The 15,486-nt window shown below is 40.5% G+C and overlaps 1 protein-coding gene across 1 annotated transcript in view; it reads right to left on the minus strand.

Moving 5' to 3' along the window:
• The window catches only part of ITGA8 (integrin subunit alpha 8), a 181,795-nt gene that overhangs the window by 105,189 nt on the left and 61,120 nt on the right, over window positions 1–15,486 (minus strand). The window contains exons 12-13 of the mRNA XM_037141295.2: window positions 2,348–2,553; window positions 1,262–1,453 (exon numbers count right to left, since the gene is read on the minus strand). Of these exons, the coding sequence (XP_036997190.2) occupies window positions 1,262–1,453; window positions 2,348–2,553 (398 nt within the window). The remainder of the gene's footprint in view (window positions 1–1,261; window positions 1,454–2,347; window positions 2,554–15,486) is intronic.

A 15,486-nucleotide genomic window follows, 5' to 3' on the forward strand; every position in this document is an offset into this window, starting at 1 on the left:
CAACATACAACGTATTTTGGGAAGAAATCACATAGAGGATATAAATTTTGGATTATTTAATATAGAACACATTACATGTGAGACACCTCCCCCCCAAAATAACAAAAACTAACCATCATTGATTAGACTCATACAGTAGAACTATGAAGATAAATTTAACTAGATGCTCTTGAAATTGCTGCAGGTAGGACGCTTTTGTGTATGAATCTGTGTACAAAGCAATGCTAATCCACTCCGAGCCCACTGTAATGTCTAGGCGAGTGCCGTGAACTATTATTTCTTAGAAATGTGCAAGAACATGTCGCAGTATCCTTTTTGCCTGATCCCAGAGGGGAAGAGAAAGCTGAAGAACTGAAATCAGTGATGTGTATTTAGGCAACCAGTTGATTGGAACACTGCCCCAAACCAGAAAAAGCTCTACATATGGAAAATGCTCCATTAGGGGAGGAGTGGGGGAAAGAGACAAGGCTTTAATAAATAGTTGAAGCTGTCAGTTAACTATTAATGATTTCTAAGTATTTATTGAAACCATCTTAACATAACCAACATAAAAGTGAAAACTGAACCCTAAAACCAAGAAGTCTAATGTTCCCTGCTGAAAACCCTGATTACTGAAACAATTCTTTAAAGCCAATCCCAGTTTCCACATGCCTGCACAGAACGCGAATGACAGAGCTCTGCTTCTCCGGCCTGCCGGCGTCCTCAGTATGATTTAGGTAATCAAGGACAGTTTATGATTTCTATTACGAACCAGTTCTTTTTGCTTCACTTTAAAATGTTCACTCTATCTTTGGAAAACCTGAAGTATGGCTGGAGAATATTTATGCTCTAAAAACGTGAGCTTTAGGACAGCGATGGTGAGGTTCTCAAATTAAGTAATAGGAACTATGAGATCAAAAGGGAATATGTAAATAAAGTGCCTCTAGAAAGGCATCCAATGCAAGCTGTCTTTGCTGATGGAGACCAAATTACTGAGAGGTTTCAAACAGAAATCTTTGTTGCAAAGTCAACAAGTTTTATGTCCACTGAGGTTTTTTTAAAAAGTCTTCTTGCTTTTCTTTTTTTGACAGGAAAGGGAGTGTTTGTTTTGTCTACCTTCAAATTCTCGTGAAAGTCACTCTGGAATCCTACACAGACCCTGTGCCGTGGGTGAGCTGGCCTTCACCTGTCTGAGACAGCTGCTTACACAAGACGTATTTCCCGGGGAATGGGCTCCTTCCAGGAAGTGGACTCTCTTAAGGGAAAAGAGAGAAAACCTTACCTGGGTAGTCGTTCTTGTCTATGTCTGAGTCTCCTCTCAACGTGAAGCCAAAGCCAGAAGGCATCGCCTGCGAGGCCCACATTCCCTGCAAAATTTGGGAAGCCTTGGTGTTTAAGCCATGCTGGTTCCCGTTGTAAATGAACACTTTGCCTCTTTGATCTGGGCCTGCAAAGGGCGCACCGATGGCAACGTCTGCAGAGACACATGAATGCATTTTGTAAATAAAGAAGAATGTTTTGAACTACAATTAAGCACAAACAAAGAATAGTACCATAGAGTCCAAAGGGCTTATAAGTTTCTCTTGAAAATTTGTAGTACTGCAGCAAGAGTTCATTGTTTGTTGGCTTTTATCCACTCAGCATAAAAGGTACAATGCAAGATACTTAATACTAATACCTGCCAAAGGTACTAATGGATACTGATCTGGTGAGAACAACCCCTTAGGCTATTTTGTTAGAGCCAACTCCTATTCATTCCTTGAAGTTCAATCAAGAAACCTACTACATTTTGGGTCTTAATTTAAAGGCCCTGAAAATGTATTCAAGATTTTGTGTGAGCTTGTGTGTTGAGGAGTGAGTACTTATAAGACATTCATAAATTCCTAACTTAAAGAACCACAACCTTAAACTAAGAATTTAACACTATTTTATTACAAACATTGAAGATGACTGTCAGCCGAAGTTTACAGAACAATTAAAATTCAGTATCGTCTATACATAACCCATGCAGATTAATCAGAAGGCCATATACCTGCTAATACATAAACATATATTTATTTGTTCTTGACTTGGTACGTATAGAAGATTCTCTAGGTCTCCTCGAGTCACTATATCCAAATATCAGTTTTAAAAATGACCGCTGCCTTTATTTAGAGCTGTTACATAACACCCTAAGTCAGCTTGAGAAAATTTCCATGTAACGCCTATATTAATCAAAACATATATATTTTAAATTGCCTTGCGATTGTTGATAGTTTATTAAAAGTCAACTGTATCACACACACCACTGTGAATATCTCAGAACGTCCAGGCAATGGCAACACTGAGTTATGACACACAAACGATTTCCACACACTGCCGCAGTTACCATTGTATCCGTCTTGATTCAGGTCTCCTAAGTGTGCCACCGCGCTGCCAAATCTTCCAAAAACCTCGGTGCCTGTGAGGACCTGCGGGTCTTCAAAGAGGAGGGCGCTCACTTGCACATACAGGTAAACTTGACCCACTTCTCTAGGGTTACTCTCAAATTCACGTTCCATAAAGAGCGGGGCTCCAATCAATACGTCATCCATTCTGTAGGGAACAAACACAGAGGTGAGCTCACTGGCAGACACGAGGTCTTTTTTGCAACATTGTAAATCAACCGCATTCGTGTATTTCCATGGGTATTTTTCCTTTTGCAAAGGGCACTTTACGGTCATCACCTTTCTTTCATTGTTTTGTTATGTCTCTGAAATAAAATGCTGCAAGAAAACAAGAGTTGCCAAATCATCACAATGAACTTTTTAACTCTGTTAAAAGTGACTACTTTAAGAAATCCCTAGATATTTCACACTTTCCAGCTGTGAGTGCATTTCCAGAAACTGTGATACACAAGTGAAACATATCAAAAGAACCTAAGTAAATTTTTGTAACAGGGGAGTACAGGTTTCCAGAATTTATATAACTATAAATTTAAATTATGAAGTTCTCTTGCAATAATAAGGTTGAAAACAAATTTGTCCTATTTCCTGTTGCTATCTTCATTTAAATAAAACAGAGACCAGAGAGGGTTGTAACACTGGCCAGAAAGATAGAAAAAAAAAATTTCACCCTAAAAGAAAATTTACAGTTTTTTTTAAAATGTAGGTATTATGGCAGAAAATGAATATATAATTTTTAAGATTAAAAAAATTCAAGAAACAAACACCTAACCACATTATTTAGAGATAAAGACAAACAACAAGAGAATAAAAACCAAAAATAGCTCATGGTATTTCTTTTACAAAGCCAAATAGCAAAAAAAAAAAAGAGTAACAGAATAGAGTCTTCTAAGCCATTCAGAGCTTTAGAAACATGTACATGCATTATTTTTACCAAAAAAAATTTAAGAAAAGTCACATCAACCAAAATTCATAACTTGATCTGTACTGAGGACCTCTGTTAACATCTGTCTGGAGGCGCCTGACCCTGGGAAGTGCAGTGACCCCAGACAGAAGTACAAGTCTGCATTCGATTTGTGCATCTGTGTAGATTAGGTAATGTATAGTTTTCCAAGTAAACTAATTACTAAAATTTTATCATTAATCTAAAAGGCAGGGATAAAGTGGCAACAGATATTGAGAGCAAGACACCTCTTTTACAGTAATCTGCAAGGCACACCAGGATCACTCTGGCCCACCCCTCTCTCCAACTTGTTTTCCTTGTAGCATTCATCGTATTTCTCAGGATGACTCAACAGATACCCTGTGTACCAATTATATTCGAGATACTATGAGAAGTGATTTAAAGAATTCAGTGACTCTTAGGTCACCCCTGTTCCTAATTAACTGAAAAGTGAGGTCAAATTGCTCCTCATATAATGATAAACAAGGAAGGCACAGCAAGAAGAAGTACGAGTGGTCCAAATTAAAGGCTGGGAATTCCATATGGAGAGAGAGCCAGAGCTGGTACTTGGAGGGTGTTAAGGAAGGCTCAGGGAAGAGAAGGCATTGAACCTGAGTGGAATTGTGACAGGTAACTAGAGGCAGGCTTTCCAGGTGGTAGTGCTGTGACCCCAGGCTAGTGTCCCTGAGTGGTGTCAGGGAACAGTGAGTGGTTCAGAAAGCTCCGTGCTAGAGGGATGCCTATGACAAAGACTAATTAAAATGCATAATATGAAATAGCAATAATAATATATATATAACAATAACATAAAATATAATATTGTTATGTATAACCCTATATATTATTGTCATATAAAATCAATAATAGATGGTTCTATAATACAAACAATAAGCAAATAACCCATTAAAAATTAGGCAAAAGATCTGAATAGACACCTCATCAGAGGAGATATACAGACGGCAAACAAGCATTTGAATAGACACTCAGTATCACATGTCATTTGAGAACTAGAAATTAAAACAACAGTGAGATACCACTAAACACCTACCAGAATGGCCAAAATCCACAACACTGAAACCACCAAATGCCAACATGGGTGTGGAGCAACAGGAACTCCCACTCGTTACTGGTGAGAATACAGAATGGTATGGCTGCTGTGGAAGACGGTTTGGCAGTTCCTTACAAAATGAAAACACTTGTACCACATGACCCAGCAACCGCAGGCCTTAATATTCACCAATATGAGTTGAAAACATGTCCACACAGAAACCTGCACATGACCGTTTAGTTTTATTCATAATTGGGAAAATTTGGAAGCAACCAAAAGGTCTTTCAACAGGTCAATGGCTAAACAAGCTGTTACGTCCAGACCAATGCTGACAGCACCAAATGCTGGTCCGCGCGTGGCGCATTGGACACCCTCATTCATTGCTGGTTGAAATGGAAAACAGGACAGCCACTGTGGAAGATGTTCTGGCAGTTTCTCAACGAGCTAAATATAGGTCTACCATACGATTCCATAATCACTCTCCTGTGTAGTGACCCACAGAAGCTGAGAAAACATGTTCACACAAAAACCTGCAACAGCCCCACACTGGAATCAGCGAAGACCCCTTCAATAAGTGAATGGATAAACAGATGCTGGCGCACCATACGATGGAATAAATTTCAGCAATAAAAAGAAACGAACTACCAAGCCACAAAACAAACAGAGGAACTGTATATTGTTAAGCGAAAGAAGCCGGTCTGTGTGATTCCAAGTTTATGACATTTTGGAAAAGGCAAAACTACAGAGCCAGTAAAAAGACCAGCAGTTGGCAGGGGATGGGTGAGCTAAGGATGAATAGGTGGAGGAGAAGACAAGTTTACAGCAACGAAACTATTCTCTCTGATACTGTATGTGGACCCATGACTTAGGCATTTGGCAAAACCCACAGAATGGACAACACAGAGTGAACCCTCGACTATTTAGCTAATATTGTACCAACGTGGATTCATCGACTGTAACAGGTATACCACACCAGTGCCTGCTGTGAACAGGAACACTGAGGGCAGAGGGGAGGGGAGTGTGTGTGAACTCTCTGTACTTCCTGCTCAACTTTTCTATAAACCCAACTCTGCTCTAAAAACCTGAAGTTGATTAAACAAAGATAATTGCAAAAGTACGTTGAGCACAGATAACATGAGTATAGCATGAGTTTTGGCATCATACTAACCTAGATTTAAAATCTGGCTGTTAATAACTGGCTGTGTCATACTGAACAAGTCACATTACCTCTAAAATGTGGGTAAGACAGAAATAGACTACTTCATTAGCTGCATCACTTAACATCTCTGTTTGTCTGTCATTCTCTCCCTCCAAATGTGTGCAGATACACACAGGTTATACAACAGTATTTAATAAATGACAGGTACAGTGGAGGCATTGGGCTAGCCATCAATGGGAACACACAGTATTTTACCCTATAGCAAAAGAAACAGAAAGAGCTCCTGTTAAACAAGCAAAATGCATTCTTGTTTTCCATCTCCTGTCTCTACGAGCCAGACAAAGGTGAGACGTAAAACTGGGATAGTGTGTGTGGAGCCTCAGGGACTTCTAGAACAGGCTGTTGCTCTCTGCCCACAGCAGGAGAAGTCACTCATGGATGGAAAAGCACCTTGAGCAGGGACTTCACAAATCTGTAGGAAGGGAGGGGGGACTGAAAGGCAGTCCCGCGGAATAGCTCTTACTTTGGTCTCCGATTCCAAAACATAAGTTGGATTGCTGTACTTTGGTAAAACTTTTTTTTAAATGTTCCAGATACATTTATTTAAAAAAAAATATTGCCTTTGCTTGCAATCCTGTTGTGCTCCAGGCAGAAAGGGGAGCAGGGAATGGGGCCATTGTAGCCCTGGAGCCTTCCTTCAAAGGCACCTGGTTGTCTCTCTCTGTTACTATTATGGCCGGTATGCAGAGCCATTGGTTAAACACCGAATTGTGAGTGTTGCTGCCTTGTAGTTCAAAAACATCTAATACCATATAATCTCACCTTTAACAGGAACCTAAACAACAAAACAAACAAGCAAGCTAAATATAACCAAAGACACTGAAATACAGAACAGGCTGACAGGGACCAGAGGGGAGAGAATTTCAGGGGAAAAGAGGAAGGATTTACAGGAACAAGTATAAAAGACAAATGGACAAAAACTAATTGGGGTGGAAATGGGAGGGAGGTGGGGATCACTTGGGGGGGCTGGGATGGGAGTAAAAGACAGGAAACTGTACTTGAACAATAACTAAATTTTAAAAATATAAATAAATAAATACATCAGTAAAAAAAACCCATCTAAAACCACTGCCTCTCTATCACAGAGACTGAGGGGGGCCATTTTCTCATACTGTAAAGAGGGGAAAAGTCACATAATTGTTCCCTGGGGGTATGAACATGACCTGGGCCTGCCGAGGTCACTCACTGGTTTCTCACCGCCAGCCCCTGGTTCCGGAAGTGTAAAAGTGTTTGACCTGCTGTTGTGAAAGGGCAGGAAGTCCAAGAAATCTTTGGATTCTTGGAGTATTATGACAGCACTGATTTATTTTCTGAGAAATACATGTTTTTAGATATTGTCTTTTAAATGTTCTAAGTGCAAAAAAAAAAGACGTTTGTTCTTAATTTATCATTGTGTTCCCATAAGGTTGAGAGACAGTAGCTGAATTGAATTCAGTTGGTACAATGCGTTTTGTAGAACATTTTACATGAAGTGCCAATAGTTTATCTGTGAGCGATACCACTTAAGAGCCACAGTATATATTGTTGTTTAGGCTGCTATTATTAAATTTCAATTTTCGGTTCATTACTGGATTGTGACATCACTTTAATGGGTCTTAACAAGCAATTTTTTAAAATAAAATTAATATAACAGAAAATATGGAAGTGAGTGAATTACCCATAAGGGTAGATGTTGTTCCTTGAAACTTTTGTTCCGTGTGTGTGTGTGTCCTGGGCTGCAGTGTCAAATGTATTTCTCACTATGGACCACCACAGGAGGCTATGTGAGCTATTTAGGTTGTTTCAAAATTTATTTCTCAAATCCTTTCTGAATATATCCAATTCAAGCCTAAAGTTTTAAAATATTTATTGATAAAGATGTTTTTCATTGAGCTTCTGATAAGGTAGGTATATAATACATATCACCCAGCCTGTTACTGTACATATTCTCTTAGAATGGCACAATAGTATTTAATAAATGATAGGTATTATGTCATACAACTATATGTATGTATGTGTGCATATATATATGAAGAAACAATGATCAGGTTTGCACTAAAAACTATATTCTCTGTTTGGCTCACTTTGGTGGTTTGGATGGGATCCAAAATATTACATGAAGGCATTTTATAAAAGTAGGATATATGTGCTCAATTTCACTTTATTTAACATGTCTAATGTTTAAGCAGTTTTCTTTACATTTCTGTATAGTTTTAACACAGGTTTTGTTTGTGTCTCTTTTTTATGTCTAAATCCACTCTAATAATAATATCATGTAAAGCTCAATTGTTCATTCTTCACATGCTGTTTGCTATAGAAACATGATAAACATGTTCCTAAAAAACACAGCATAAATAATGATTATGAGAGGGGAGGGAACCCACCAATGAGAATGTTCAATACGAAAAATCCAAATTCGAGTCTTCTGCAGCCAAATAATGTTAATGTGCTGATTAATATATAAATTTTCTGTTTCCTTCCCCCCCAATAATACATATTGCAAGTTAATGCTCCTGACTAATTTTCAAAATGCAGTTATTTACTAAAAGAGACCGTATACCAGAGTTGATATCTAGTCAACTTAATTATTTTACGACAGGCAAGAACTAATAAGTTTATCAATTATATTACAGGTCAATTTAATTTATAATCACTTTTAGTTTTCCAGATTTCCTACTTATTTGAATCACAAGGGTCTCTCCTGTAGGAGAAAATGTACTTGGACTAAATCTAGCACCAACACAGTTACCCAGAGCTGTTTCCTTCCAAATAAATATTTTCTAAAATGCTCTCAAGTTGACTGGCTGCTAGGAATCGCTTTAAATGTCTTTCCCTTTAGCCATTCGGATGCTAGAAACAGTCCAATGGCTTAAACTGTAATTCTGTGAATTTCTGAAATAGTGTAAATACTGTAAGTTCCAAAAGCCATTAGAAAAAAAACAGATTTGCTTGCTTGGGCTCAAGATGAAAAATACCATCTCCATTTGTTGTTAAGTTTATCCAGAAACCCCTAACAGAGTTTACATTGACAGGGTTTGTAGCTCTGGCTATTTTAAGATAACTAAACTGAAGCTAATTTCACCAGCTTTGTTTACGTTTTCAAAACAGTCACAGGCCTGACAATATCAACCACCAACTAGCATGCACACAACTGTTTGGTCTGAACTTTTGGAATCCACATATATACCTGGAGACTATTTTAAATTTTTTAAAAATGGGGGGTGGGCCTGGCCAGGTGGCTCAGTTGGTCGGGCATCATCCCACACACCAAAAGTTTATGGGCTTGATTTCCAGTCAGGGCACCTACCTAGGTTGCGGGTTCTATCTCCAGTCGTGTGCTTACAGGAGGCAAATGGTTGATATTTTTCCCTCATATTGATGTTTCTTTCTCTCGCTTTCCCTCCCTCCCTTCCTCTCTCTCTAAAATAAAGACATATCCTCAGGAGAGGATTTAAAAAATGTGTGTGAGGGGGAATTCTCAACCATTTACTTATTTGATCACATTACTTAATGACAGAGTCTTTTTCCCCTTTGATGCTGAGCCCTGGGAGCACTTGTGGGGACCTTGCTTTGGTTGTACAATGGGTAGAAAAGATGGCATGGGCTGTGGAAGAGTGCTTGCTGCATAAGCTCATTCACAATAAATAGTACCTTATTATCTCTCAGCTGGAGGAAGGACAGTCTAGTTCAATCACATGAAACGCGGGAGTCCTAACTTCTGAATCATGAACAACCAACTATCTGAGTGACGCGCTTGCTCTTGTTCCGAGTCCCTGCACAGCATCCACCCCAGTCCAGGATTTAAAAGGAAAGATATGAGATGACAAAGTGAGGCAAAGGTTAAGTTTACAATTGTGAGTACAGGGAACAGAGTTTGCTTTATTTTCCATACATACCACTATAAACCTACTTTTGCCCAACCCTGAATATATGATATGAATTTGGGTAAAAAATGGGAATTAAATCTGAAATGTAGAACTGAACTCTGCTAGATGATGAATGCTCACTGATACTTCCTTAATAACTGATGAATTCTGGAAAAGTTAGGAGGGTTTTGTAATTTTTTAAGTTGTAGGAGTTATAGATTCTGTAAAATTATTTATGAATGATAACCAATGACTCAGTAAAATGTAGCAGACTCATGTGGCAATTTTCAATATAATGAAACAAACTGCATTTGCATATATCCCATGGCCTTAAGAGCTACTTACAACTGAATTGTCTAAAATCACCAGTTATTTTTAGCACAATTAAATACAATTTTAAAGTTCTTTGGTGAAATAAAATTTTTAATATATTTTATTGATTATGCCATTACAGTTGTCCTATTCCCCCCCTTCATTCCCCTTCACCCTACACCCCCCTCACCAACCATTCCCCCCCTTTAGTTTATGACCATGTGTCTCAAGTTCTTTAGATTCTATATTTCCCCTACTATTCTTGCCCTCCCCCCATCTATTTTCTACCTACCATCTATGCTACTTATTCTCTGTACCTTCTCCCTCCTTCTCCTCCTCCCCCTCCCCTGTTGCTAACCCTCCATGTGATATTCATTCTATGGTTCTGCCCCCGATCTAGCTGTCCTCTGAGTTTGCTTTTGTTTTAGGTGTGGTTGTTAATAACTGTGAGTTTGCTGTCCTTTCACTGTTCATCTTTTTTATCTTCTTTTTCTTAGATAAGTCCCTTTAACATTTCATAAAATAAGGGCTTGGTGATGACGAACTTCTTGAATTTGATCTTATCTGAAAAGCACTTTATCTGTCCTTCCATTCTAAATGAAAGTTTTGCTGGATAGAGCAATCTTGGATGTAGGTCTTTAAATTTCATGATTTGGAATACTTCTTTCCAGCCCCTTTTGCCTGTAAGGTCTCTTTTGAGAAATCAGCTGACAGTCTGATGGGAACTCCTTTGTAGGTGACTGTCCCCTTAGCTCTTGCTGCTTCTAGAATTCTCTCCTTCATTTCAATCTTGGCTAATGTAATGATGATGTGGCTTGGTGTGTTCCTTCTTGGGTCCAACTTCTTGGGGACTCTCTGAGCTTCCTGGATTTCCTGGAAGTCTATTTCCTTTGCCATATTGGGGAAGTTCTCCTTTATTATTTGTTCAAATAAGTTTTCCACTGGTGGCTGTTCCTCTTCCCCTTCTGGTACCCCTATAATTTGGATGTTGGAGCGTTTAAAGATGACCTGGAGGTTCCTAAGCCTCTCCTCATTGTTTTTGAATTCTTGTTTCTTCATTCTTTTCTGTTTGTTCATTTATTTCTTCCTTCTGGTCCACTCCGTTAATTTGAGTCCCAGTTTCCTTTTCATCACTATTGCTTTCCTATGCATTTCCATTCATTTCAATTAGTTTAGCCTTCACTTGTTCCTCTAATTTGTGACTAAAATCAACCAGTTCTGTGAGCATCCTGATCACCAGTGTTTTGAACTGTGCATATGATAGATTGGCTATTTCTTGGTCGCTTAGAGTTATTGGCTCTGGGGCTTTGAGTTCTTCCTGAGCCATAATGATTTGGTCTGTTCTCACCTGTTACGTATGAGGGGCGGAGCCCTACGTGTTCCCCAGGGTGGGGCAACTCAGTCGCAGGGTTGTGAGGCTGCATGTGGGGGCGGGGTCAGAAAGGGAGCAATGGCGGTCTCCTCTGCTGCTTCCCGCCACTGGGGCCTGTGCGGTCTGTCCCACTGCTTGCTCCTTCACCTGGTTTATCTTCATGTGAATGTGTGACCGCGGTCAGCCAGCTGCCTTGCGCCCTGACTGGGTCTGCCCGTCGCAACCCCACACCTGGGATCTGCCAACTGCCATCGGAGCCTGGGTCAGTCTGGTCGAGTTTTCCCGCACAACCCTGCTCCGCCAGTCACTGGCTCTGCCCCTCTTACTGGTCTGGCTGAAGGGGTCATTGTTGTTGGACTTCCATATAGTTCGATTTTCTGTGTTTTGGTTGCGTTTTTTTTTTTTTTTTTACTAAAACTTTGTTGTCTTTAAATTTCGTTGTGTGAGGAGGCACAGTGTTTCCACCTACACCTCCATCTTGGCCGGAAGTCCAATCAATTCTTCTCCTTCATGTCAATGTTTCTCTCCCTTCCTCTCTCTCCTGCACGCCAGAACTTGCTGTTCTGTACCCCAACACTCAGCATAGTACCTGTACGAATTGCCTCTTAGACAGAGGTATCTCTCTTCCCTCCCCAGGTGTCAGGTGGTGTGTGGTCCATGGGCGAAGTATTGCTGCAGACGCAGAAGGCTGGGTTAAGCTACAGTTTTATGCTGGGCAAGCCTGGGTTCCTCAGCAGAAGTGGTCCAGAAATTATATTCAAGAAGAGGCTTCATACCGGCCAGTTCAGCAAGGCCCACACAGACCGGTCCGGACTAGTGGTTCATTGTTGTCGGACTTAGGTACAGTTCAGTTTTCTGTCTGATTTGGTTGTGTTTTCGTTTCTAAATCTTTGTTGTCCTTAAATTTGGTTGTGCAAGGAGGTACAGTGTTTCCACTTACGCCTCCATCTTGGCCAGAAGTCCTGGTGAAATAACTTTGAAATTATGATTTTATATTTTTATAAAGTAGAAGACTTTGCTTATAAAAATAAGGAAAGTTATTAAAATGCACATTTAACAAATAGAAATGTAGGTTCTTTTAATGAATAGCCAAAATAGAGTAAAACATTTAAGACATAGATTTAATTCTTCTATCACAACCCTTACTTAAAGTTACTGGAATCTATATTTATGTGTATATATCTATGCACATAGATGTATACAGACTACATGTATATGTTTATGTACATGTATGTATAGATAGATAGATAAAACTATGTGCGTGTGGATGCGATGGAATTTTAAAAACCTGAATTCACAGAAATTAGGTTTGTGGTTACCGGGGGTGGAGAAGTAGGGGGTATGGGGAGAAGTCGGCCAAGGGCACTAAGTAGCAGTTGCGTAGGGTGAGTAAGTCTAGGGATCTGATGGGCAGCATGGGGCCATAGTTAATGATACTATATTGTATCCTGGAAATTTGCTGAGAGAGTAGATCCCTGGCACTCTCTTACCACCCCCCACACAGAACGCATCGTGGGGTGGATACAGATGGATCATGTCGGTAAATGTGTGTTAGCTTGAACACAGTGGTCGTTTTGCTATGTATATTTATTCTAAAACATCATGTTTTACACCTTAAATATATATCATTTTATTTGAAAAAATAAAAGAGGTTATTGGATTTCTTCAGTGACCATTACACTAATTTATCCTATTTCCCATCTTCTAAAACTGAGAGTCACACCATCATTTTACTCACTTATTTGATCAAAAATTCCTGATACAGTTTATAAAACCTTGAAGACTGAAACTACATTTTATAGAGCTTAACAGTTGTTCTCTGTAGATAGTAAAAAGAAGATGTTGGGTAAATTAGCAGAAGGTCCAGCAACTAATTAAGCTATTTCCCTAATGTGTATGTGATCTCGGGCAATTCACTTAACTTCCATGCCTGTTTCCTTGTGAGTGAATTTTAGATCATTCACTGGACTGTAGTACATATGGTCTGATGTTGTGAGACACATTACACAGGAAGGCACAGAGAGAGGAAAAAACTGTCTGCTAATCGTACATGATCAAAATTGTGTTGCTTAATAGCAGTTAGTTTCTACACAGTTTTGGTGGAGAAGAGTTTTCTGCATTTGAAATGGCTAACAAACTGGGGAGACCAAATGTATAGATAATGTCCAGGAAAACTTTGAGATAAGGATTCCTGTTTGCTATAAACCTCCTGTGGCTTTGGATCTCTGCTGGAAACCTGGTCAGGAAAGAGAACGGCAAAGCACTGCTCTAAGCGAGGCCACATGTGTCTGCCTGCACAGAGCCATCGCGGGGCCTTAGGAGTCATGGACACATGTGACTTGCTGTCCTTCTTGTCTTGTTCGGCCAAGATCTCTGGGGCACTGCAGGTTCAGGTCCCTGACCAGCAGGTTGTTTTATTGACCTTCTCTGAGGATGAGTACCCACCTGGGAAGAGAGGCCATTGGCTGTCACTGTTCCTAGTGGCTTTCAGACACCCACTCTGGGATCCAGTATAAACCCAGAAACACCAGATGCCATGTGTTTCCTATTCGTGTCTGTTTGAAAGCCGACAATATCAAATGATTATTCTAGAAATACAGGCGCTGCAGAGATGATGGCAGATTATATCTTCCTTATTGTAAGTTCAGACTTCACCTGAGTTGTCCATCTCTGTTTGAGATGAAGGGCTCTCAGGGGCTTCTGCTGCATACTCCCTTACAACAGGACCTTGCATTTACAGAGCATGTAAATAATTAAAAAGAGTCAATTATGTACAAACTGAGAATTGAGGGGCACTTCATTTTTTCAAATAGCAATATTAAGATAGTGAACATACTGTTCAGTGCAGTATGAAGCTTTCATACCGAGTTCATCCGTGTCCTATCAAGTGCCGTGCGGCTCCCAGGGGAGAAGCCCTTGGGTTTGTGATGTCACCCTCTGTTCAGAGAGATGTGTCTACATGTACCCTAAAGGCCACTGTGGGGCTTTCTTTTTTCCCTGAAGAATGTACAACTCCATGTTTTGGACTCAAGTTCTTCTTCCGTCATTTTCTTTCTAAATTACAAAAAGGCTCTGATAACAAATACAGTTCATCCAAGTTGGAAATTGTGAATGGTCATCCTAATTGTTACTTACTTTTCGCAACTCAGACAGCTGAAGGTTAAAGCAATTTAATTTTAAATCCCTGCTTCCATTCCAATGGACCTTCAAAATCTATCCAGAGCGCAGGCCACTTCTGCCCCTGCCACCGCTGCTGCTCTGCCCCCGCCTCTGTGCGGCCTTGCCTGGCTTCTGGCAGTGAGCTTCCAGAAGGCCTCCGGCCACCGAGACCCAACAGACAGCTTGCCTGCTACGACCGAAGTTGGAGCAAGCCACTGCCTCACTTAGAACCATCAGTGGCTCACAAGAGGTGTCCTTCTGGGAAACAGACCCATTCTGCTAGTGGCAGAGCCGGGGAGGTGCTGTGTAAAGCAGTCTGGAGTAAATGCAGTGCTCACAGGCCTTCACGCCCCTGCTCCTCACCGTTTCCTCTCCCTCATCTTTGAGGTCCCACCTCTGGGAATGTGAACACTCTTCCCCCCAAATCATTGGGCTTGCCCCTTTACCCACTTCAGGTCTTTCCTCAACTGCAACCCTAACACCCAGGCCTCCCCTACCCACTTGATTGAAAGTCACATCCCTCCCAATATTCCCTATGTCCTTGTTTTTGCTTTTATAAGTGTAATCAATAGACTATTTTTAGAGCAGTTTTAGGTTCAAATGAAATTAAGTAGAACACACAGAGAATTTCCACACACCCCTCTCCACCCCGCCGCCATGGCCACCCCTTTATCAACATCGCCACCAGAGAGGGGCACGTGTCACAATGGAGGAACCTACACTGACACATCGTAAGTGCCCAGGTCCACAGTGTACAATAGGGCTCACTCTTGGTGCTGGCCATTCTATGAGTCCCAACCAATGTGTGATGACATGGACCCACCTGTGCAGTTATCACACAGGACGGTTTCACTGCCCTAAAAACCCTTTGTGCTCCACTGTTCGTCCCTCCTTTCCCTGCTAGTACCCGGTGACCACCAACCCTATTACCATCCCATCGTTTTGCCTTTTCCAGACTGTCAAACAGTTGGAGCCATACACTATGAAGACTTTCAGAGTGACCTCTTTCACTTAATAATGTGCATTTAAATTCCCTCATGTCTTTTCATGACTTGACAGCTTATTTCTTTTCAGCATTAAGTAATGTCCCATTGTCTGGGTGTAACACAGTTTATTTACACATTCGCCTACTGAAGGACATCTTGGTTGCTTTCAGCCCTTTTATTGATTTCCTGCCTAGTGTTCA

This window comes from Artibeus jamaicensis, unplaced genomic scaffold (assembly GCF_021234435.1).
Source record: "Artibeus jamaicensis isolate MK-2021 breed Jamaican fruit bat unplaced genomic scaffold, CSHL_Jam_final contig_426, whole genome shotgun sequence".
In the NCBI taxonomy this organism is placed as follows: Eukaryota; Metazoa; Chordata; class Mammalia; order Chiroptera; family Phyllostomidae; genus Artibeus; species Artibeus jamaicensis.